Source organism: Corythoichthys intestinalis, chromosome 7 (genome assembly GCF_030265065.1).
Source record: "Corythoichthys intestinalis isolate RoL2023-P3 chromosome 7, ASM3026506v1, whole genome shotgun sequence".
NCBI lineage: Eukaryota > Metazoa > Chordata > Actinopteri > Syngnathiformes > Syngnathidae > Corythoichthys > Corythoichthys intestinalis.
In genome coordinates, this window is record NC_080401.1 from 51,670,680 (window position 1) to 51,695,857 (window position 25,178).

The 25,178-nt window shown below is 39.1% G+C and overlaps 1 protein-coding gene across 3 annotated transcripts in view; it reads left to right on the forward strand.

Annotated features, from left to right (window-relative positions):
* The window catches only part of herc2 (HECT and RLD domain containing E3 ubiquitin protein ligase 2), a 118,833-nt gene that overhangs the window by 3,250 nt on the left and 90,405 nt on the right, over positions 1–25,178 (forward strand). For all 3 annotated transcript variants that reach the window (XM_057840738.1, XM_057840736.1, XM_057840737.1), the window contains exons 2-25: positions 2,741–2,860; positions 5,300–5,393; positions 5,491–5,616; positions 9,262–9,481; positions 9,554–9,654; positions 11,049–11,190; positions 11,258–11,362; positions 11,427–11,598; positions 11,748–11,921; positions 13,920–14,260; positions 14,330–14,487; positions 14,567–14,680; positions 14,743–14,994; positions 17,416–17,609; positions 17,673–17,873; positions 17,951–18,179; positions 20,084–20,208; positions 20,279–20,457; positions 20,533–20,720; positions 20,800–20,955; positions 23,174–23,359; positions 23,433–23,609; positions 23,671–23,774; positions 24,804–24,954. In XM_057840738.1, coding sequence (XP_057696721.1) covers positions 2,789–2,860; positions 5,300–5,393; positions 5,491–5,616; positions 9,262–9,481; positions 9,554–9,654; positions 11,049–11,190; positions 11,258–11,362; positions 11,427–11,598; positions 11,748–11,921; positions 13,920–14,260; positions 14,330–14,487; positions 14,567–14,680; positions 14,743–14,994; positions 17,416–17,609; positions 17,673–17,873; positions 17,951–18,179; positions 20,084–20,208; positions 20,279–20,457; positions 20,533–20,720; positions 20,800–20,955; positions 23,174–23,359; positions 23,433–23,609; positions 23,671–23,774; positions 24,804–24,954 — 3,961 coding nt within the window. In that variant the 5' untranslated portion in view covers positions 2,741–2,788. The remainder of the gene's footprint in view (positions 1–2,740; positions 2,861–5,299; positions 5,394–5,490; positions 5,617–9,261; positions 9,482–9,553; positions 9,655–11,048; positions 11,191–11,257; positions 11,363–11,426; positions 11,599–11,747; positions 11,922–13,919; positions 14,261–14,329; positions 14,488–14,566; positions 14,681–14,742; positions 14,995–17,415; positions 17,610–17,672; positions 17,874–17,950; positions 18,180–20,083; positions 20,209–20,278; positions 20,458–20,532; positions 20,721–20,799; positions 20,956–23,173; positions 23,360–23,432; positions 23,610–23,670; positions 23,775–24,803; positions 24,955–25,178) is intronic.

A 25,178-nucleotide genomic window follows, 5' to 3' on the forward strand; every position in this document is an offset into this window, starting at 1 on the left:
GACTTGTCTTTGTTGATTTACTGATGTCTTCTCTGCTATAATAATAACCAACACGGCCCCGTGTTCAATACAAAACCCTCCTACCACAACAAAACAAGTAGGAACTAATATTCACATTGGAACTAAAGTTATACAACATAAAATATACAATATAAATGAATACTACATCACATTTGTAAAATATAAACACATAATAAAATAAATAATAGCCCATTTAAATAAAATAAATTGAAATGAGCTAAAGCACCTGTAATTAAATAATAAGAATAATACATCCTGCTTACACAATTAATTAATGCCTGCAATATGAAGCAATTATCAGAGAATCTCAAAATATGAAAAATAAGGTCTTAATGAAACCTTTTTTCAAATTTGTAAAAAGAAAAGTCAAAATGGATACGTGTAATAAGCGCTCTAATAACTTTAACCCTTGCTATCACCTGTTTTTTTTCCTCATGGAACCTGAAGATGCATGTGTTGACTTGCAGCCATCATTTTTTTTTTTTTCAAAAAGAAATGTCAAAATTCTGAATTAGTCTCAAAATCATGAAATTTTAGGTGTATCAAATGTGATACATTTGGCAATATACGGTTAAAATTATTAATTTCTGTGTGGCGCTTTAACTTGAGAAAATCCACCAATAAAGCTTTCGAAAACCGTTCATAAGAAAAAAAAATGTTTCATTGAGGCATTTAATTTGTAAAATACATGTTAAAATCTTTGTCATTGGGATTGCTTTTCTCTTTAGCACAGGACCTTTTTTCTTTCAGAAAGAAAGCTGACAATACGCGGGGCCTGAAAGGCAAATTGTTGTTGGATTATATTTCAATACCCGCTCATTTTTTAGCAGAATTCTAGCTTTGTATAGGCTAAAGTTCCTATTGTTGAAAGCACAAAAGTGTGTAATAAAACACAAGCACATTTATATTTTGCATTTTGTTTTCTTACTGTACCGAAAATGAACCGAACCGTGACCTCAAATCCGAGGTACGTACCGAACTAGGGCTGCAGCTATCGAATATTTTAGTAATCGAGTAATCGACTGAAAATTCTATCGATTAATCGAGTAATCGGATAAAACAAATATATTTTTAGGTGAAGAGCAATTATAAATATTCATGAGAAAACAAGACATTTCATGTACTCTTGAACCATTTTCAGTCAATCAATGTCTTTATTTTCGATGTATATTGTTGAAAACAGCCAACAATTGCATCTCAGATGTAACAAGAATTTTAAAAAAAAGACTAATTCACTGCTTTCACTCAAAAAACGTTTAGATCTTATTAAAAAAAAAATATATATATATATATAAAATGCCGTTACGCTTGATAACACACATCACTTAAAAGTTAGGATTTTTTCCCACGTGTTTCAATTGAATTTCTCTTTGTGTCAAGCCATTTTTAAGTTCTAGTTAAGTTTTAAGTTAGTCTAAACTGTAAGTCTTGATAGGATTTTGAGTTTTTGCAGTGTTCAAAATAAATGTAGGATACAGGCTGTATTGGAGCACATTAGGGACCAATGCTACTTGGTGTTTTATCCAGCAATGACTACTGAGCTAAAATTGATAGTTAGCATTTTTGAGTTTTTATTTTACACCCTCATCACTCCACAACACTATGTTATGTTAAAGCCTGTATGTAAGACACGTTAGCCACGCGTCGACAGTGGTCATAATTAATAGAAACCTAGCCCTCCGCAGGGCTAACGTTATGTGAGCTAGTGACAGTAATGTTAAACTTATTTATTAGCGCTTAGCGCTCTACTGCTTTAAGATGGCGGCTGTTTACTAACGCTGCCCAGACGCGGCCGAGTCTGTCATTTAGCATCTAGTTCAACATACATGTGATCTCTATGAGACTCATCAGACGCTACCTGCTACCAACGTAGCATCGTGTGGGCTAGTATTTAGCAACGTCGGCGTCGTTTGTGGCGGCTGTCGGCTGCAGTAGGTTTTTTTTTTTTTCCTTCTTCCTCTCCGCACGTGACAGCGCGTTGTCCCGCATTAAAAGTAGTCCGAGCAAAACGTGATGCTTAGAGCTGTCAAAATAAACGATTACTCGAGGTAAATAAAATTACTCGGATCAGTTTTTAAACTCGAGTTACTCGAGTTGCTCGAGTACTCGTTTCAGCTCTATACCGAACTGAGATTTTTTTGTACTGTTACACCCCTACAAAGCACACAGTCAGGAAAACCAAGGAGTGACTCCATAAGAAGCATATTACGGTTCTAGCATGGCCTAGCCAGTCTCCAGACCTACACCCAATAGAAAACCTTTGGAGGGAGCTCAAACTCTGTGTTTCTCAGCGACAGCCCAGTAACCTGACTGATCTAGAGAAGGTCTGTGTGGGGGAGTGGGTCATTATCCCTCCTGCAGTTTGTGCAAACTTGGTGGAAAAACTACAGGAAACGTTTGACCTCTGTAGTTGCAAACAAAGGCTACTGTACCAAATATTACCATTCGTTTTCTCAGGTGTTCAAATAGTTATTTGTATGTGTATTAAACAAATCGTTAAAAAATCATAAACTGTGATTTCTGGATTTTTCTTTTTAGATTATATTTCTTACGGTGGACATACTGTACATCTACGATAAAAATCTCAGACCCCTCCATGATCTCTAAGTGGGAGAACTTAGAAAATAGCAAAATAGCACCGTGTTCAAGTACTTGTTTTTTTCACTGTATGTCACATTCACTGTATGTCACATTCATCTTGGCTTTTTAATAATTGCAGGTTGGCTGCGTTTGCAGCCGAGAGAGGAGCAGGGGAGGAGGTGGGAAGATGCCTTCTCGATCCTTTAACCTCGATGCTCAGAGCTGTTTTCATGACAAATGGCTCAAAATAGATTTACAGGTGACACAATAATCCACATAGAAGTAAACTGTCGGGTTGCAAAATTCCAATGTTTTTCAAAATTGGAAAGCTTTCCATGGCCATGAACTAATTTCCGGCCATCGCCATGCATATTCGTGATGTGTTTTCAATGGGTCAGCACAGCTTTCGAGGAGAAGATAATTTGGAGGTTAATCTCGGTTATCTTGATCATCGATATGGTGATATAATTATAGATAAATCATTCTTCAATATTTTACAAAACAAGTAACAAACAGCAAAACTAATTTTTTTCATCCATCTGCTGTGAATTGAGTTTTATCACGAGTAGACGTCTTAGTCATTTGAACTGGGAGGGTGGCAGCGAATGAACATTCTGCCATCCCTCCCACTTTAAACGGATTGGACGTCTCGAATAATCAACTAATTGGATTAGGAACATTTAATGCGTTGCAGAATAAATTTTAGGAGATGTTAAACAAAGGCTTGCTAAGATTGCACTTACAAAAGAGCAATAGGTGCAAATAAATTAGAAAAATTGTGTTTCTTCAAACTATGCCGAATTGCACTTTCAGTTAAAAAAAAGTAAATCAAAATACCTGATCTTAGCTTCAAACAGTATTAAAACATCTTAATATATGAGTACAACAAAAGAACAAATGGCTAACTTGCATAGCAAAAGTCCGCTAGCCTAAATGTTATAAAATGCTTTTTTAAATTTGTTTATTTTTTATTTTTTAAAGCAATACTTTTAACAAATCGTTCAAACTCATATTCCCACCCAAAAAAAAGAAAAAGAAAAAACAGCTAATTATACCTATAAACTAAATTACAAATGCATAAAAAACATATTAGCTTTTGTTGGTATTCAGCCATTTTAAAGTTATGTCATATTCACTGTTGCCTCTATAAGGCAGTGTATCCACTCAAACCAATAAAACTTAATGCAAACACTTTTAAAACAAACCATTACAACGTCACTCTAACGAAACGAATACTTGAAGCAGCAAAATTTGATTCAAAGCTTTTTGAAAAAATTGATACAAAAATTATGTCACTCGTTTGTGCTATTAAAAGTTTTGTTTGTGCTGCTATTGTTTTTGAGATGTTTACAATTATTTTATTGGTCAATCTAAGGTCAGCCAGCCCCCCCTTTTGAATAATAATGGCTAAAAATGTAATAATGGCTAAAAATGGTGTCGTTTGTTTGTGCTAGAAGAAAATTAGTTTTTGTTGCTGTGGTTTATTAGATCTTGAGACATTCATTTGAAGTGATAACGTAACTCGTAGCCCCCCATTTACTGCAAAATGGACCAGAACTGGTGCCGTTTGTTTGTACTACTTTGTACACAATATTGCAATACATGGAGGACTGTGTGATGTGATGTCATCACAAATTAAAAGTGGAATATTTTCAAAACCGTTACAACACAAACCACCACAAATGTAGTACAAACGAATGGAACGAGTTCTGGTCCATTTTGCAGTGAATGGAGAGCTGCGTGATGTCGTCACTATATATTAAAAGCAGAATATCTAAAACAAACAAAAAAACATTGCAGCACAAACAAAATTTTGCAGCACAAACAAAGCAAAAATGATTGACACAATTTTTAGCCATTTCTAATCAAAATGGAGGGCTGGTTGACCTCAGATTGACCTTAAAAGAATTGTAAAAATGTCAAAAACGAAAGCAGCACTAACGTAGTTCAAACAATTGACGCAATTTTTGTATAAATTCTCATATGATGGGGGTCCAACTTCACGGAGGTGTTGAAAATTTTTAATCGAGTTAATTACAGCATAAAAATTAATTAATCGGAATTAATCGCAATTCAAACCATCTATAAAATATGCCATATTTTTCTGTAAATTATTGTTGGAATGGAAAGACAAGACACAAGATTGATATATACATTCAACATATGGTACATTAGTACTGTATTTGTTTATTATAACAATAAATCAACAAGATGGCATTACCATTATTAACATTCTGTTAAAGCGATCCATGGATAGAAAGACTTGTAGTTCTTAAAAGAAAAATGTTAGTACAAGTGATAGAAATTTTATATTAAAACCCCTCTTAATGTTTTCGTTTTAATAAAATTTGTAAAATTTTCAATCAAAAAATAAACTAGTAGCCCGCCATTGTTGATGCCAATAATTACTTACACAATGCTCATGGGTGCTGAAGCCAATAAAATCAGTCACACCCAAGCTCTAGCAGAGGGCGACAAAACTCTGAAAAACACAACAAGTACACATTTCACTGTGCTGTCATTTTAATCTGAGCGGGGCATGTGCGTTAATTGCGTCAAATTTTTTAACGTGATAAATTAAAAAAAAATAATTACCGCCCGTTAACGCGATAATTTTGACAGCCCTAATATATATATACATCAAGAACATACAATTGATCATATACATTTTTTGTTTTGTACGTTTTTTATTTGGCAGTGGGCCTTCTCCGCCGAAGGTCTGAGCGAGATGTGGAACGAAATGGTAAAGGATGAGGAGATAACGTTTAACGTAGAGGACTCGCCGTACCCAGGTATGTTTTTGTTCTTCACAACGAATTTACTCGGATACATTTCTTAATCCATGAACTATTTATAAACACATTGCCTAAAACTGACGCTGCCCTGCAGAAGACTGCTCGGGTTGCTTTAACTGTCAGAAGAAGGATGAAGCCAACGAGGAGGAGGCGGCACCTACGGCGACCCCGGCTTTCCACCATTCCATCATCGAGACCTGGGACTGGGGACGCCAGCCAGGTGAGCGAATGTGTGCATGTGCACAACTTATTTATTTTTACTCCCCGTGTCATTTTGAGTGGCGATAATGTGTAAGTTCACAGATGCGACTGGGTAGGACGACTTCATGCTCGAAGGAGATAAGCTTTAAGTTGAGTTCAGGGGGCCTATCAGGGTAGGGCTGCGTCTTAATATTGATTCAGGAAATGACATCATCAGTAAGTGGAGCACCGCATGGATGAGCGCACCGCCATCCAGGCTGAAGGTTCAAACGGCACACTTCCTGCTCATCCACACCCACTCATATCTTGCACGTCAGCAGTTTTCAAGCTAAAATAACTATTGATAAGTTGCTCACCAGAGAAAATGCTCTCTGTGCTGTAGTTCAGTTGCTTCATGTTGTAAGTTGGGTGATATGATGTGGATGCTCACATGCTGACTGCGAACAAATTTTTTTGTCTGAATTTTTTTGGGGGGGGGGAGCGTAACTGTTTTTCAAAATTGTATTATTATTATTTTTAAACACATTGTCACATAGCAACACAATATTCAATCATTAACAAAATTTTTATTTTAATTACAAGACAAAGACGGTGAGATTCATTCATTTAAAAAAAAAAAAAACAGGCAGAACTGCAAAAAAATCACATTACAGTACAACACGAGACAAAAAGGACATTCAACCACTGAAAAAGTGCCAAAAAAAAACCTGCATTAAAAAAAACATTCAAAATTAGCGTTTAAAAAAAAAAAAAAAAAAAATTTAAGACATATTAAAAAACACTTTGATTGATACATTACACACAGGAGCAAGATAATATTTAACTATTTATAAAAAAAAAAAAAAAGAAAGAAAATTGAAAAATGCAAAAAATCTGCATTTTATTAAAAAAAAAAACAAAAAAAAAAACACATGACAAAACAACCAAAAGATGACATTCATCCAGTAGCGTACCGCACAAATGCTATTTTTAGACTGCAAGGCAGCGTGACGTCACTATCGTAAACCAGAAGGGGGGGGGGTCAACATAGAAGCGCGCTCGCATACAACCAATGCAAGTACTGCTTATTTTCTGCCGGTAATCTTTCAAAAAAAGAACATGCAAAGTAAATACTGCTGCTATGGAACTTGTAGATTCGACTCTCAACACTACTACCGTCCACATATGAAGGATGTTTTCTTCACATGTTTCTCGTAGCCAAAAACTCAGAGGGGAAAAAATGTGAACAATGGATCAACTTATGTGGACGTCCAAAAGACCAATTTAAGGCCAGCAAGGTGAAGTCTTTCACCTTCATATGGAGTAAACATATTGAGTTGGGGTCCTCTAGATCTCCTGATCCATTGCCTGCCCAAAGAGATATGCCATTTTGATATTTTTACCTATTTTTTAGCGTGGCGCTTTGCCGTGCTGCTTCTGTCTGACAATGAATGACCTAAAAAAACAATTAAAATTGTATTTATATGGCACAATAGTCATGTAGGTCTATTTTTCAAAAATACGGATATTTAAATAAATTAGCCATGTTTGCCCTTTGTGTTTTTGCAGTAAGCCTGTTCATGCCTACATGTAGCCTCTAGATTTAACAGCTTTACCTTTTCTGTTGTAAAGAAACTACCTTAGTAAGGGGGACATGTAAACAAATTAACAGAATTTAGATTTGCTATTAATGAAAAAATTAAAGTGTTCGTTGGCTGTCATTGAGTAGCATTTGTGATCGCTACACAGAAATAGCAATATAGATTACCCCAAGAATAGTCAGAGACATAAGACAACCAGAGGATATAATATATAAGAAAGACAGGGCATATGCTGGTAAAGGATAGCTTGTTGAAACAGGAAAATGTCATCGTCAGTGGTGTAAGGCAATACACACAAGAAAAAGGTGTCGATAAAAAAGCTACCTCTGGATCTGGTCAGCTTTTTTCCCCGTCTTTTTCAGCCCTCGACACTCAAGCCAGCTCTTTAACTGAACATTTGTATGTTCTTCCACATCTTTACCAGTGAATATGGCACTAGCGACATAATTTTCGGACAGAATTAGTTAGGTTTAGCTCAGGAAACATCTTGTTCGTACACTATTTACATGCATCTAGCATGAGGGACAAAGGCGAGTTGGACCCCCCTAGCAACAGTTGCTAACGTCGTGAATATTAATGAGCAAACGTTATGGATTACATGCGGTACGCTATTAGAAAAAAATAAAGAGTAGGAAAGCCTGGATTTTAAAAAACACATTGCAACACAAAACAAAGAATGACATTCAACCATTTAAGAAAAAAAAAGAAAAAGGCAGATTTTTCTTAAATGAGTTAACTCAATGGCTACCATTTACAGCGAAATGGAAACCGCTTTAGACTATGGAAGCGTATTGCTGCCACCTGGAAAAAAAAGTTAAGTATCACGTTTTTTTATAATGGTATTGTGTAAAAACGTGTTAAATGTCATGTACAAACGTGATCACTATGATGTGCAAACGTAATCAGTAAATATGGGATAACTGCCGAGTAAAATACGTGACAATTATCATGTAAAAATGTGATCTGTAAATACTAGGGCTGTCAAAATTATCCCGTTAACGGGCATTAATTAATTTTTAAAATTAATCACGTTAAAATATTTGACGCAATTAACGCAGATGCCCCGCTCAGATTTAAATGACAGTACAACGCTCACTTGTTGTGTTTTATGGAGTTTTGCCGCCCTCTACTGGCGCTTGCGTGCGACTGATTTTATAGGCTTCAGCACCCATGAGCATTGTGCAAGTAATTATTGACATCAACAATGGCGGGCTACTAATTTATTTTTTGATTGAAAATGTTACAAATTTTATTAAAACAAAACCATTAAGAGGGGTTTTAATATAAAATTTCTATAACTTGTACTAACATTTTTCTTTTAAGAACTACAAGTCTTTCTATCCATGGAATGTTAATAACGTTAATGCCATCTTGTTGATTTATTGTTATAATAAACAAATACAGTCCTTAAGTACCGTATGTTGAATGTATATATCCATCTTGTGTCTTATCTTTCCATTCCAACAATAATTTACAGAAAAATATGGCATATTTTATAGATGGTTTGAATTGCGATTAATTGCGATTAATTACGATTAATTAATTTTTAAGCTGTAATTAACTCAATTAAAAATTTTAATCATTTGACAGCTCTAGTAAATACGTGTTAATCATGTAAATACGTGATCATTATCATCAACATGACCTAACCAGGGTGGTAGCAATACGCTTCCGTATTAGACAAATATCTCAAGATTCAAAGAAATTATGCATCGTCAACTTCAGCTCATTGACAAACTTTGAAACCATGTAGACAACCAGCCTGATGTCTACACACAGCTGAGACCACCTCACTCTCACAGCCCCTGGCCAGTCCAGCTTATGTAAAAAGCTTAAGTGGATTTCCGAGTGGCTATTTTGACCGTCTCGTCCGTGGTAGCTGTGACCCGGCGAGGACAACTGTTGATTCAAAAAGTTTGCTAGCGCTATCTTGTTCGCCACAAATGGCGACAGACGTTCAATCTGTTTCGCTGCCAACCCTCCTAGCCAAAATGGATTGTAGGCCTATCGCTGTTAAGCACTGAAACGTGATCATCCTTGCTCCAAGTAAAGTTTCATAAACAATCAGAAATGTGTTTTTCCAGATGAAAAAGAGCTAAAAGACTGCTTAATGGTGCTGGTGGACGACCAGCAGAAGCTGTCAGCCCAGATGGCCAAAAGCACGCTGTCAGCTCGACGTCTCTGCCAACGTCTTGTCATCCTGGAGCGCTATCACATCTCGCTAAGCTACAGCATGGAAGAAAAGGAGAAGTTTTCCTGGAAGACCCCAGTCAGCCTGCCGCGTCCCACCACTGACAATAAAATGTAGGGCGACACATGCTCTATGCAGTCTAAATTTGAGGTTCTTGCAGTTGAATGCGTTGTTGGTTCTTTTAGGCCACGCCCAGACAGCAAAAGTGTTGAAGGTTTGGCCATGGTGGGGTCCCGGGCGGCGCTGTCGTTCGCTTTCGCTTTCCTGCGTCGGGCCTGGAGATCGGGTAAGAAGACTACAGACTAGTTTTCATAAGTAGGCAACCATAGGCAACTAATTTTGCTAGGATTTTTAATTTGAATTGAACAGCATGTTGTATTTACATTTTTGATTGGAAACCTGAATTCTCTTTAAAAGCCTTACCCTGGGTTGTAAACCGAAATCAGAAATATTAACCCTCGTATGAGATCTGTTTCAAAGCTGCAAAATTGAGTTTGCTAACACACTGCAACAACAACAAAATTGGGGGGAAAAACTGAAAACTAGAGCAGCATCACCTAGTGCAGAGAGGGCACTAGTTTGAAGTATAAAATAAATGATTCGAAATTTTTTTTCTGACCTGTGTGAAAATTGACCTTTGACCTCATTACTGCAAAAATGAATCTCCCGTTTCATATTGCAAACATTTTGCAAGTTTGATCATAACTCAAGAACAAAGAAAGGGTTTATCTTGAAATTCATTTTCTGGCCTCTCTGACCTTTGACCTTGTGAACCCAAATTTTACTCACCTCTCCCGTTTCGTGTTAAAATATATCCTGAAAGTTGGATAAAAATCTGTTTATTTGTTCTTGAATTATGTTGAACACAAATGTTCAAACCTCTTTGACCTTTAATATAATAACCTCTTCTGTTTCATATTACAAACATATCCTGCACATTTGATGAGCCCTTGATTTGTCCTTGAGTTACGTTGAACATGAACATATAAACCTTAGTGACCTTTGACCTTTAATCTCATGATCACAAAATCGAATCACCTCTTCTGTTTTGTATTAAAAATATACTCTGCTTTGATAATAATCCCTTTCTTTGTTGTTTGAACAGAAACATACAAACCTCTGTGACCTTTCACCTTTAATCTCATGACCCCAAAATCAAATCAGCTCTTCTGTTTCATATTACAAACATATCCTGCAAGTTTGATAATCCCTTTGTACATTCTTGATTATCTTTAGTACAAACATACAGAACCTCTTCTGTTTCATATTACAAACATATCCTGCACATTTGATGATCCCTTGATTTATCCTTGAGTTACGTTGAACATGAACATACAAACCTTAGTGACCTTTGACCTTTAATCTAATGACCCCAAAATCTAATAACCTCTTCTGTTTTGTATTAAAAATATACTCTGCAATTTTGATAATAATCCCTTTATTTGTTGTTGAACTATGTTGAACAGAAACATACAAACCTCTGTGACCTTTGACCTTTAATCTCATGACCCCAAAATCAATTCAGCTATTCTGTTTCATATTACAAGCATATCCTGCAAGTTTGATAATCGTTTTGTACATTCTTGATTATCTTTAGTACAAACATACAGAACCCATAACCTCCGCATTCAATAGGTTTCAACTCCTGGCTTTTGATATAATCCTCTGTGGTGTATACAGGTGATGACGCGGACCTGTGCAGTGAGCTCCTTCAGGAATCTCTGGACGCCCTCCGAGCACTACCCGAGGCCACGCTGTTTGACGAGGGCACTGTGTCGTCCGTGTGGCTGGAGGTGGTCGAGCGAGCCACCAAGTTCCTCAGGTGAGCCTGCTGCTTACTTTTTCCAACCCGATCCGCTCGCTTTCTCACATTTTTTCTCACATTGCAGCGACATTCATGGAAACGCCAGCACCAAGGCCAATGTCCCCCTTCAGGACCAGCACCTGGCGCTAGCCATCCTGCTAGAGCTGGCTGTACAGAGGGGAACGCTCAGGTACCCTCACAAATCTTTTTCACAGTAAGCCATTTGGGTTCAACTGGTGACTGGGTCTGTGCAGTCAACTGTTGGCCGCCATCCTGCTGCTGCTACGCCTGTGGGAGAGCGGCACTCAAGAGATGGACAACGAGCGCTCCACGCAGGGCACCAGTGCTCCCCTGCTGCCACTTCTGCAACGTTTCAAGAGCATTCACAGCAGCAAGGAGGAAGCAATTCTAGACGAAGAACCTGAGGTCAGTGTTAACATCTAGTTTTCAATTAAAGCGGGTTAGATAGATTTTAGTATGAGAAGAAAAAACACTTTATTTTGAAAACCTAACACTGTCTTCAAACATTTACGCTGAATTGAGATATCAAAAAGTCATCACTTTGTCCTTTTCAGATCCTCTCAGCACCACTGAGTCCAAACGAGAGTTTCCTACGTTACCTGACTTTGCCCCAGGACAATGATCTGGCCATTGACCTGCGTCAGACCGCCGTGGTCATCTTGGCCCACCTGGACCGCCTGGCCATTCCTCGCAGCCCCCCGCAACTCAACTCACCCTCCACGCACAAGGTGACTGAGGCCCCTAGGTGCCTTTCACTCATCCGCTGCCATTGACAGTAATATACGTTGAATCCAGTTTAAATGGAATGGCTGGCATTGAATGATATTGTTTCAGAACTGAAAAAAAGTTTTATTTTTTTCAGTGTAGTTGTATCATTGTATTGGGTAACTACTAGTTTGCACAAGTATTATGCCCGTCGTTGCCAGTCCTGCAGAGCGGGTGGTCTGTTCTGCTGCCCACTGTGGAAGGGCGGGCAAGGGCCTTGTTTTCGTTACTGCCGAATACTGGTAGGTGCAAAACAGGAGACTTTTTTTGTAATACTTTTGAACAATATGTGCCTTAAAACCCACTTTTACACAGATTTAAAGCTTTTGAAGAAATGGCTAGCAGTTTTGAATTGGATGTCTATTGCTCTTAGTGGCAGGCAATGGGTTAATGACATGGACATTTTTGCAATGAGCACTTGATTCAGCTACAAAGTTGTAAAACAAACACATTTTAATATCAAGTTTTTCAGTTGATATTTCACAACGACAGAGTGGACATCTCTAAGCTAATGTTAGCATTTAATGGAGACATGATCCAGTTTTACCAATTTTTAATTCATAATAATACTTCACAGCGACAGAGTTCACATGTTAAACTTGTCAATGGCCATGTTCAACACACGATTACAAGTAGTATGCCCGGCGTTGCAGGGCATACAACTTGTGCTGGGTTGTTGGGGCCAAGGTTCAGAAAATCTACACTTAGGAAAACTCGAAATCAGGGCTGATTTAAATTTAAAAAAAAAAATAAAAAAATGCTGGATGGATTTATTGAGTAGTATGGCCTAGCATTGCTTAGGTTCCTTATAAGTGCGGCTGGAATGTAGTAAAAGTAAAAGGTACTGGTGCACGATAATTATTGGTCCGATAATTATCGGTCCGATAATAGGAATTATGACGTCATCCCGATAAATCCAATAACATTTATAATAGGACCGATAATATGTACTGTTCTGGCTTTGCAGTTTACACAATAATATGGGAAATCAGTTGACCATTTGCGGGGCATTGCTCCCACCTGCTGGTTAGAATAATTCAATGCACCTATTTTTTGTTAACAGTAGCTTGGTTCAATCACTTACACATTGCGGTGTCTAGCGGTAGCATTGACAGTCGTGAATGCTTCATTACGTTTCCGCCTTGGAAATATATGTAAGTATTTTATGTTTACTATTACATAAGGATGTCCAAAATTTATTTACTTCTGTGGTGAAGGGTCATATGTACAGAACTTCATAAGTTGTGTTATAGAAGCCAGCCAATGCTTTAGTAGCTCAAGCTAGTGTGCTATGCTATACATATAATAGTTGTGTATATAAGTGTATTGTGCAGTTTGTTGTATATTAAGTATTGAATATGTGTATTTTTCTGTTGTACTTTCACAATATTAAGACGAGTGTCTTCCCATAAAAGCAAGAAAAGACCAAGCCTTGTGGTTTATGGAAGTGCTTTCATTCTTAGCTGGCTGTCGGGCAGTGCAGAAGCGAAACACACTGTTTTGTTAATGCCATTATGAAAAATCTGATGAGATCAAAGGCAAATCTATGTTGAATCCACCACTATTTTTTTTAAACCTCCAGGTGTTCAAAAACTCAGATTATACATTTAAAAAATTATATATTTATTATCGGTTATCGATATCGGTATCGGTTTCAAAAAATGGATATCGTGCACCCATAGTAAAAGGACACCATAAAACAGTTAATGCAATAGCAAATAGAGTCCATAGAGAATGAACACACACACACAGACTCACACACAGTTCCAAATAAAAAGTAAATTTAAGTATATAAATGTCCAAGTTACTGTAGTCAATGTAAAAACTGTTCATTTTTGAAGCAATTTTTAGATCCCCCATCAATGGCAGCCAATGGGTTAAATTGGCATAATTTTCATGTTAAAAAAAATTCCGGTTGATGAAAAGTCAATTACCACTGTATATCCCCTGCGTTGTTTCAGGGGAACATGCAGGAAGTCATTGCCTGCGGCCTCCTGGGTTGGAAGCTTTACGCCAACTTGAACGGGCCAATCCAGTGCAAAGCCCTCGCCAACATGGGCGTCACTCAAGTGGTGTGCTCGGAGAAGGGTTTCCTCATCTTGTCCAACAGCGGCGCCGTCTACGCCCAAAACTACAAGAGCACCACTTTGGCACCCATGCTCATTTACGCGCTGAGCTCCAGGAAGATTATCAAACTGGCAGCCCACCCGGAAGGGCAGCACTATTTAGCCTTGTCATCCACTGGTGAAGTTTTCTCTTGGGGTTGCGGTGATGGCGGACGGCTCGGACATGGCGACACCACGTACGTGTTATGTTCACTTCTCTTAAACCTGCTTTTAAAGATACATGAAATTCAGTTTTTGGATTACAGATATATAGACGAGCCGACCATGATTGCCGCCTTCAATGGGAAGCAGGCGGGTAAACAGGTGGTGCACGTAGCCTGTGGGAGCACGTATAGCGCCGCTATCACCGCAGATGGCGAGCTCTACACGTGGGGACGTGGCAACTATGGCCGCCTGGGGCACGGTAAGCTTGGTTACCGTCACACCATCAAACAATGAAAAATGCTACTTCACTTGTAAAAACGGTACATTCTGACTATCAGGCTCTAGCGAGGACCAGATGACGCCCGCGCTAGTGACGGCGCTGAAGGGTATAAAAGTTGTGGATGTTGCGTGCGGCAGCGGAGATGCACAAACGCTCGCTGTCACTGAAAATGGTAACCTACTTTGCAGTCATGAACAAAAGATGGGCTCCGTTGACATTCTTGGTGAAATCTAGGTCAAGTTTGGTCCTGGGGCGATGGCGACTATGGCAAGCTGGGCCGAGGAGGCAGCGACGGATCCAAGACTCCCAAGCTGGTGGAGAAGCTACAGGATCTGGACATCGTCAAGGTGTGCTGTGGCAGCCAGTTCTCGTTGGCGCTCACCAAGGATGGACAAGTGTACACGTGGGGAAAGGGCGACAACCAACGTCTTGGTCACGGCACGGACGAACACGTGCGCTACCCGAAATTGTTGGACAGTCTGCAGGGTGAGAAAAGACTGCCGACTACTGTTTAATCTAAGTGGTTAGAGAATTCCAGTAGGACCCACATTTGACTATAAGCCGCACCACCCATATTAAATACAATTTCAGACTAAACGATAGTGACTATATATATCATATGTCCATGTCTTAACATACTATATTTACATGGAAATCTGAAGTGCCGCAACGATTAATAGATTAACTCCAGTAATTCGATTAGAAAAAAAAATGGATTTAAATTTTGCTGCTTCGAGTATTCGTTTAATTAACAAAGTGGCGTTGTACTGGTTTGTTTTGAAAGTGTCTGCATTTAGTTTTATTGATTTGGGTGGATACACTGCCCTCTAGTGGCAACAGTTAATATAACTTATTTCACATGGCTGAATCCATCTGCTCCCTGCTAAGACCAATATAAGCTAAGATTTTGTTTGAGATAGTTTTTTTTAATGCGTTTGTAATTTAGTTCATAGGTATATTAAGCTGTTTTTTTTTTGTTGAAATATGTGTTTTAACCATTTGTCATGAGCATTGTAAAAAAAAAAAATAGTTAGCATTTTATAGCAATTAAGCTAGTCTTTTGCTATGTAAGTTAGCCAATTGTTCTGTTGTTGTACTTAGATCCCCACTTATTTTTATTTTTTTTTATACCGTTTGAGGCTCTGCTCAGCAATTTAAAATTTTTTATGTCCCTTATCTGATTACTCGATTATTCAAACTCACTAGTTCATTTAGTAATCGTTGACTAAAATAATCGATAGCTGCAGTTCTAGAAATTTGGTCACAACCAGTCCGAAACGACTAAAGGACTTCATTTAAAAAACAGGCCTCTATAAATACAAGGAAGAAAAAATAAAATCCACTTTACTTTGAATTCTTAGACAGTTCTCTTAAAACCCCCATTGTGATATATTAACTTGAACTTGAAGCTAATAACTGTCAGCGTGTAGCTAGCATAGCAACTTCATTGTAGCACACTGTTGCTGTCTATTCTTTTTAAAGCTGTCAAACCCCTCATGATTAGCCTTAAGTTGTTCATCTGTTTTGGCGAAAAATATCAGAAAATACCCATTGTGGCTAACAAACTCAGTTAGCATCGTACTAGCAGAAACAGCTATGTCCTAGGAAATTGGATATTCTTTTTTTTTTCAAATTTATTTTTTTTAGAATTCTCAAACCTCTTAGTAGCTCTCCTTATAACAAGCATAGCCTTGGGAATGCTATTCTACTGTTGCTATTTGACCGTTTAGCCAGATTGCTGGAATCACGCCGGCTGTACTGCCGGAACCGCTCTAGCGCAATTCCAACGACCCGGGCTGGCCCAAAACCAACAACCCGACCAAAAGGCCAAACTCCAGGCGTTCACTTTAGTTTTAACCCCTTGTACTGACTCCATTTTAAAAGCTGGAAAAAGGTTTCGAAACACAAGTTGACAATTTATTCCAAGTCGACAGCAATCAGACCGCAAGGCTGAACAGCAAAAAGACCCAGACGAGGAGGAAAACGGGCTCCAGGTTCAACAAATCACAGTCAACAAAAGATTGCCGAGAAAAAACAGCGCTAGCTAAAGAGTTCTGTCTTTAGAAGGTTCTGGTGAGGCGGCCTGTGGTCTGGGAGAAGGGTGTGTTTGGGCTTTGTTTAGGGTAATTTTCTGTTGCAGGTTGGGCTGATGAGTCCATGCGTCACTGTTGCCAAGGCAACCAGAGTTGGAGATTTTGTCAGCCACAGCGCTTAGTGTTCAAATTCTCAGCCGTGGATTCTTCTCGGTGTCCAGCGTTCCTTGTGGTAAAGCAGGATGTCCCGTCATTTGTTCTGCACTGTCCAGAAGAGCTGATTGCGGGATTTGGCGGTGGAGACGTGGGCTTGTAGATGTCTTGCCTATCATTTGCTTGTCAGCGTCAATCTCGCACAGTCAGCTGCATGACGCGCGCGTTGGGCTTCCGTGGTCAGAAGGCGTCCTGTATCTGTTATGCCTTTATCTGCCCGTTGTCTTGGCGCAGCAAATTCCAATCATTCCAAGTCCAACTGTTCATAATATAAAATATATTCCGCTTGTTTGTCTTGAACTATCATGTAAATGCTATTTATTTTATATTGGGTGTGTTGGAGTAATACAAACAGTCAAACAGTAAATATGGGAAAGGATACTATTCTCTTCACTACCAACCAGGCCACACTCAGAAACTGCGCTTGCGCTCGTAGGTTCACAAAATGAATGAAGGAAACAAGAAAGCATGATGCTAATCGGTGGGTAAAAATCCATAAATTAGCTGCTTTGTTGTTAACCACAGGTAGAGAAAAAAGTACCTGTATATTGTCTGAAAAATATGCTGCATCCATATTTTGTACAAATAAATTAGCACAGTTATAAAATTAAATATGAAAAGTACGTGTCATAACGAGCTGCTGTTTGTTTTTTATGTTCAGGTAAGAAAGTGGTGGATGTAGCAGTGGGCTCATCGCACTGCCTTGTCCTCACCGACGATGGCGAAGTGCACAGCTGGGGTAGCAACGACAAGCTGCAGCACTTTGACACACTCTTTCACAACAAGAAGCACCCCAAGCCACTTCCAGGCCTCGAGTCTAAACACATCGTGGGCATCTCCTGCGGCCCGGGACAGGTGATGCGTGCTCGCTGACATGTGAGCATGACCATTAGCTGACATTATCTGACCGTTTTCCAGAGTTTCGTGTGGTCCTCGTGCTCCGAGTGGTCTGTTGGCCAGCGCGTTCCGTTTGTCGTGGACGTGTGCCCCACGACCTTCGAGCAGCTGGACCTACTCCTTCGACAGGTCAGCGAGGGCATGGACGGGAGTTCGGACTGGCCTCCTCCGCAGGAAAAGGAGTGCATGGTGGTCGCCGCGCTTAACCTGCTCAGGCTTCAGGTAGTCTTTACATGAACATCCTTGGCATTCTTTGGGCACCCATTAATAGTGCAAAGCTCATCATGTTTTCTCTTCAGCTTCACGCCGCCATTAGTAACCAGGTTGACCCAGAGGAACTGGGTTTGGGGCTCGGCAGCACTCTCTTGAACAATCTCAAGCAAACTGTGGTGGTGCTTGCTAGCAATGCGGGCGTGCTCAACACTGTGCAGGCCGCTGCTCAGTCCGTCCTGCAAAGCGGGTGGTCAGTTCTGCTGCCCACTGCGGAAGAGCGGGCAAGGGCCTTGTCTTCTTTACTGCCCAATACTGGTAGGTGACACAGAGGGGACTTTTTTGTAATACATTTTGAACAATAGATGCCTTTAAACTAGTGATAACCCACTTTTACACAGATTGAAAGCTTTCAAAGAAATGGCTAGCAGTTTTAAATTGGATTTCCATTACTCTTAGTGCCAGACAATGGGTTAATGACAGGGTGGACATTTTTTGGCAATGAGCACTTGATTCAGTTAGCAAGTTGTTAAACAAATACATTTTAATACCTATCAAGTTTTTCAGTTGATATTTCACAACGACAGAGTGGACATTTCTAAGCTAATGTTAGCATTTATTGAAGATCTGATCCAATTAGTATACTAAGAGTGTGCCGTTGAACAATTTTTATTAATAATACTTCACAATGACAGAGTTGAAATGGTAAACTGGTAGGTGCAACACAGGGGATGTTTTGTAATACTGTTGAACAATAGGTGGCTTGAAACTAATGATAAACCACTTTTGCACGTATATGTTTATTACTCTTAGTGGCAGGCCTTGGGTTAATGACAGGGTGGACATTTTTTTTTTGGCCATGAGCATTTGATTCAGCTAGCAAGTTGTAAAACAAAAATGTTTTAATACCTTTCAAGTTTTTCAGTTGCTATTTTACAACGACAGAGTGGACATTTCTAAGCTAATGTTGGCATTAAATGGAGACCTGATCCAATCATCACACTAAGAGTCTGCTGGTGAACAATTTTTAATTCAAAATAACTAGAGATGTCCCGATCGATCGGGTCCGATCACGTCATTTTCAAAGTATCGGAATCGGCAAAAAAAATATCGGACATGCCTTTTTTAAATATATATATATATATATATATATATATATATTTTAATTAAATCGTTTTCTATTATTGTATTTAATGTTACAGAGATAATATGTTACACTCATCCAGAGTCTTTAGTTTAGGCTTAAGGTAGGGTTATCAAATTTATCCCGTTAACGGCGGTAATTAATTAAAAAAAAAAAAAGTATCACGTTGAAATATTTAACGCAATTAACGCATGCGCTGCATGACCCACTCACGCATTGTCGCGTTCAATCTGTAATGGCGCCGTTTTACCTATATATAGAGCTAAGAGGCAACGTATAATGAGTAGAGTGAATTTTGACAGCCTTTGGGGCCTTTTTTTAATTGGCGAAAGCCTTACAATCCCTCTCACTACGATTAGAAATATCGTGGGAAGCATTGTGGGGAAGAAAGGTAGCAAATGATATTTTTCTTAACACCCAATATTATTTCCCAACGCAGAGAAGATATATCAATTAGTACCACTACGCACAGTCATGGTTGCACTTCCCATCATGCAATTGGGCAGAACATTTAAATGGCTACAGTATCATTTACTGAAAGCTCAACAAATACACTAGATGGCAATATTTAGTCACAATATACAAAGTCACATTTATCCTTTAAGAATTACAAGTCTTTCTATCCGTGGATCCCTCTTACAGAAATAATGTTAATAATGTAAATGCCCTCTTGAGGATTTATTGTCACAATAAACAAATACAGTACTTATGTACTGTATGTTGAATGTACTGTATATATTCGTCCGAGTTTTATTCATTTTTTTCTTAATGCATTCCCAAAATGTATATGATCGGGAAAAATTATCGGGAATGATTGGAATTGAATCGGGAGCAAAAAAAAAGGCAATCGGATCGGGAAATATCGGGATCGGCAGATACTCAAAACGATCAGGATCGGATCTGGAGCAAAAAAACATGATCGGATCAACCCTAAAAATAACACTTCTTAACGACAGAGTATGCTTTGCTACTTAACCCCTGTTTCTATCTCAATTATAGAAAGTAAAATACTTGTGATGTGTCTAAAAATGTGTTTCTTAAAGTGCTTTTAAAACAGGCAACTTTTTGTGTGCTGCAGCATCAGGAAATGAGAGAAGCGTGACACCTGGCCGCCGCTTTATGATCGACCTGCTGGTTAGCAGCTTGATGGCAGACGGCGGCTTGGAATCCGCACTGAAGGCGGCGATCGCTGCTGAGATACAGGTCAGACATTGAACCCTCTGACTTCCTTTCTGAAAATAACCGTCCGTCATTGGTCGCTCGTCGATCGCAGGACATTGAGGCTAAGAAAGAGGCCCAAAAAGAGAAGGAGATCGATGAACAAGAGGCTAACGCATCCACGATGCAGCGCTGCCGTACCATGCTGGATAAAGACCTCATCAATACCGGCATCTATGAGTCAGCTGGGAAGCAAATACTGCCTCTAGTTCAGCTTGTTCAGCAACTTCTGAGGTATCTATAACTTCATTTCTTTCCTGTATTCTCATACAGGGGTACCTTGACTAAAGATTTTAATTCATGTTGCAGGAATATCGCGTCGCAGACAATCGCAAGGCTAAAGGACATCGCACACCTGCGCATCTCCAATTATTTAGAGGCTGAACATGACAGTAAGGAGCGATCTGCGTCTTTGGACCTTCTGCTACGATTCCAGAGGCTGCTAGTCAGCAAACTCTACCTTGGGGTCAAAGATGAGGTCAATGTTTACGGATACGGTGAGTAGAGCGTCAGTTTAATAAATTTAAGAACCACTCCCTCAGTGCGTGTGAAGTAAAAGTTAACCTCTGTTGTCAGATCGGGAGCTCCTTGGTGTTGGCTCGCTGTTGAAAAAGTACATCGCTTTGCTGTGCACCCACATCGGCGACATCCTCCCTGTAGCCACCAGCATTGCCTCCACTGGGCACCGCCATTTTGCTGAAGTATCTCATGTCATTGAAGGAGATCTGACTGGTAAGAAGTGCCGTGCCAATTGGTCAATTCCTATGAATCGCGTCAATTGTGTGTAGGACTGTGTGTACTCACCATAAAAAGTGATCAAGATTATTTTTTCTCCCCCCTTCATTATATTTATTTTTCTTCCTAAACCAATAGAATGCAGTGAAAACAAAAAAGACAACAGTTCAACTTTTCATTCACATATGAAGTAAATATGAACGTAAAAACAACTACAGTCATACATATTTGCTCATATGGATATTTAATAATTAATTTTAACAATCTTGAGAGATTCAAGTAATAGAACTAAACAATTAAAACTGAAAAAAAGATTTTTTTTTACAACTTTCTGTTAAATGTAATTTTAAATAAAAGCAATTTCTGTTGAGGAATAAATTAGGAAACCCCCGCATTCAGTCTCACTTAAAATGGCTAAAATCACACACAGGGGTATCACATTTGGTGAACATGATAGAACATCATTGCCCAGTGTTTTGAAGGAGGCTTGACTTATTTAAACCTCACATTTAGTTTGGTGTGCCCCTGACTGTTGAAGTGAGAGAAAACACCATGGTAAGATCAAAGGAGCTGTGTGAGGCCGTCAGAAAGAAGATTTTAGACGCTTAGGAGTCCGGTAAGGGATTCCAAAAGATCTCAAAAAAATATAAAATCAGCCATTCCACTGTCTGGAAAATAGTCTACAATTTGAGGACATTCAAAAAAACTGCCAACATGCCCAGGTCTGGCCGTCCAAGCAAGTTCATCACGAGAGCAGACCGCGAGGTGCTAAAAGAAGTCTCCAAAAACCCTAAAATGTCATCACAGGACCTACAGCAGGCTCTAGCTACTACTGATGTGAAAGTGCATGCCTCTACAATCAGAAAGAGACTTCACAAGTTTAAACTTCATGGGAGGTGTGCAAGGATAAAACCTTTGCTCTCGAAAAAGAACATGGAGGCCAAAATGAAGTTTGCGAGAGTGAATGTAGCCAAAGACCAGGACTTCTGGAATAATGTTCTTTTGACAGATTAATCTAAAATTGAATTATTTGGACACCAGAACAGAGGACATGTATGGCGTAAACCCAATACAGCATTCCAGGAAAAGAACCATGTGACCTGTGAAGCATTGAGGTGGAAGTGTCATGGTTTGGGGTTGCTTTGCTACAGCAGGACCTGGCCAGTTCACCATCATAGAATCCACCATGAATTCTATTTTGTATCAAAGGGTGCTTGAGGAACGTGTGATATCTTCTGTGAAAAAATTAAAGCTGAAGCAAAACTGGACCCTGCAACATGACAATGATCCAAATCATACCAGTAAATCAACCAAGAACTGGCTGAAAAGGAAGAAATGGAGAGTCCTGGAATGGCTGAGCCCAGATCGTAATTCCGTTGAGATGCTGTGGGGTGACTTGAAACGGGCTTTACATGCAACAAAACCCCTCAAACAGCTGAAAGTATTTTGCTTGGAGAATGGGACAAACTTTCTTCAGACCGATGTCAAAGACTGGTAGATGGCTACAAAAAGCGTCTCACTGAAGTTATTTCAGCCAAAGGGGGTAACACTAGCTGCTAAGTGGTAGGGTGTCCTAACTTTTTCTTCAGTTAGAATATGCATTTTTGTTGATATTTGGTTTATTGAATAAAACAATGTTATTTTTTGTTGTTTAACTGCAATTAAATCACTTTCTTTTCCAGAAATAAAGAAAAGCAAGATCAGACATTGTTATATGAACATTTCTTAATAAAGAACTAAATATTTAATGGCGTGTCCTAAATTTTTTCACATGAATGTATTGCTCGTAAAAGAGTATCTTTTCTTGAGGTATCGCAGAAAAGAATGAGATAAACTGCCACCTTTTTACATAGAAGCACAGACAGTAACATAGAGTAGTAGAAAACGACCCCTAAAAAGTTGACAGAACTTGTTTTTCACATATTACAAAGCACATGCTTTTGAGTCTTATTCTATTTCATATTCATTGTTTTGCCATGCATTGCTAATTTTGGTTATCACCTCAAAGGCATCTTCGATTGTAAATTAGCATTAAGCTAACAGATTTTTGGGAACAATGGAATTTGAAATGTGTTTTGTATTTAATGCAAGTCAGGCTACATTTCCACTACGTTTCATCAATTGAATATGTCCTAGCCGATCACATTTTTGTCTATCCACGATTAAGTTGATGTAATCGCCAAACCTAATCTTGCCGTCTGCGGTCATCTCGCAGGTGTGCTTCTGCCTGAGTTGGTGGTGTCTATCATCCTCCTCCTCAACTTTGATGCCGGCCTAATGCAGGAGACAGGCTCCATTCCGCTCCTGGCTGGACTCCTGGAGCATCTCGACAGATTCAATCACCTTGCACCTGGACACGAGAAGGACGATAATGAGGATCTGGCGTGGCCTGGCATCATGGGTACACCAAAATTTCACTCGTACTTCCCAAGCACTACTTGCTACTTTACTGACTTAACCTTGTTTCGGGCTAGGTTCATTCTTCACGGGCCAGAGCTCCAAAAATAATGAAGAGGTCTCCCTCATCCGCAAGGCTGACTTGGAGAATCACAACAAAGACGGCGGTTTCTGGACGGTCATCGACGGACGCGTCTACGACATCAAGGACTTTCAAGCTCAGTCCCAGTCGCTCACTGGAAACAGCGTCCTTGGTAGATGATTAAATCCACCACACATTTTTATACTTGTACTAAAACGTTTCTGCTCTCACAGCTCAGTTTGCTGGAGAAGACCCGGTAGTTGCTCTGGAAGCCGCTCTGCAGTTCGAGGACACCAAAGAATCCATGCAGGCCTTCTGTGTTGGTCACTATATGGAGGTATAACTGTTACTGTGACACTGTGAATGCTAGTAGCGATCGACTGAGAGTGGCGGTCCGAATGGTTTGGACGTCCGTCGTCGTAAATGGCAATCAATTAGTTAATTTACTGCTTGAATGGCAGGAAATCACTTAAAACAATGCCATTTACATAAATGTCAATAGATAAAAATATAAACGCATTTTTAAAAATTAAAGTAAATCAATACATGAGAAAGCAGACCTTTGCCGAAGCACGCAAAATAAATTTGGCCCTGTGACCTTTGACCTCATGACCATAATTTTAATCACCTCTTCAGTTTCATCTTATAATAATATCCTGCAAGTTCGATAATGCCTTTATGTGTTCTATAGTTATCTTGAACACAGGAAAAAAATCGATTTGGTTCTGTGACCTTTGACCTCACTACCCCCAAATTTAATCACTTCTTCTGTTTCATAAAACAAGTTTCATATAACAAACATATCTTGGGAATTTCATCATCCCTTTATTCTTGCTTGAGTTATCTTGACTACAAACAAAGAGACATATGAAACCAAATACATAACCTATGCCGTACGTAGATTTCATCTACTGGCAGAGGTCGAAATATCGAGCCATTTACCCAAAAATTATAAAATCCCAAACACTGATACTGGTATTTACTGTAGTTCTACTGTACAAGGTGGCTGTTATCATGGTGAAAATGAAAACTACATTGTGACTGAACCAGATGAATACTAGTGTTTGAAAATGGCTGCAAATCACTTAAATTTGGGCAGTTTTCAAGAAATTATGTAATCTGGCACATTGTTTCCCAAACTTCATGAAGCCAATAAAAAATGAAATAAACAAATAAATACTAAGCCAAGGCACCCGTTTTCTCCCAAAATTGAAATGCACAAATGTTGAACCACACATATGCAGGGATTTGCTTCCTTTTTACCGCACAAGGTGATAATAAAGGCAAAATTAAAATGTGACTTAACCAACTTAATGAGCGCTTTTTGTTGTTGTTGTTGTGTTTTTTTTTTTTGTTGTATTCGCAGCCAAACCAGGAGATGGTCACTACTCCCGACCTCAGCAGTCTGTCATCCCCTCTCATCGACACTGAGAGGAATTTGGGCCTACTGCTGGGTCTTCACGCGTCATACCTGGCCAAGAGCACCCCTTTGTCACTCATGGAGCTCGAATGTACCAGTAGGTTCACTTTATAGATAAATTGCACAGCCCACCCAGTCAAAATGGATTACACGTCTAGCGATGTCAATGGCAGCCAATGAGTTAAAATAGAAAATATTCTAGAAAATTTCTTTAACAACCTGTTGGTTCCTTTTATTAAAGTGAAATCTCTCTAAAAGGATGTATCAATTCTTAGTGGGTGTAGTAAATAGACTTTTTAACTGATAACCGATATTGTCACT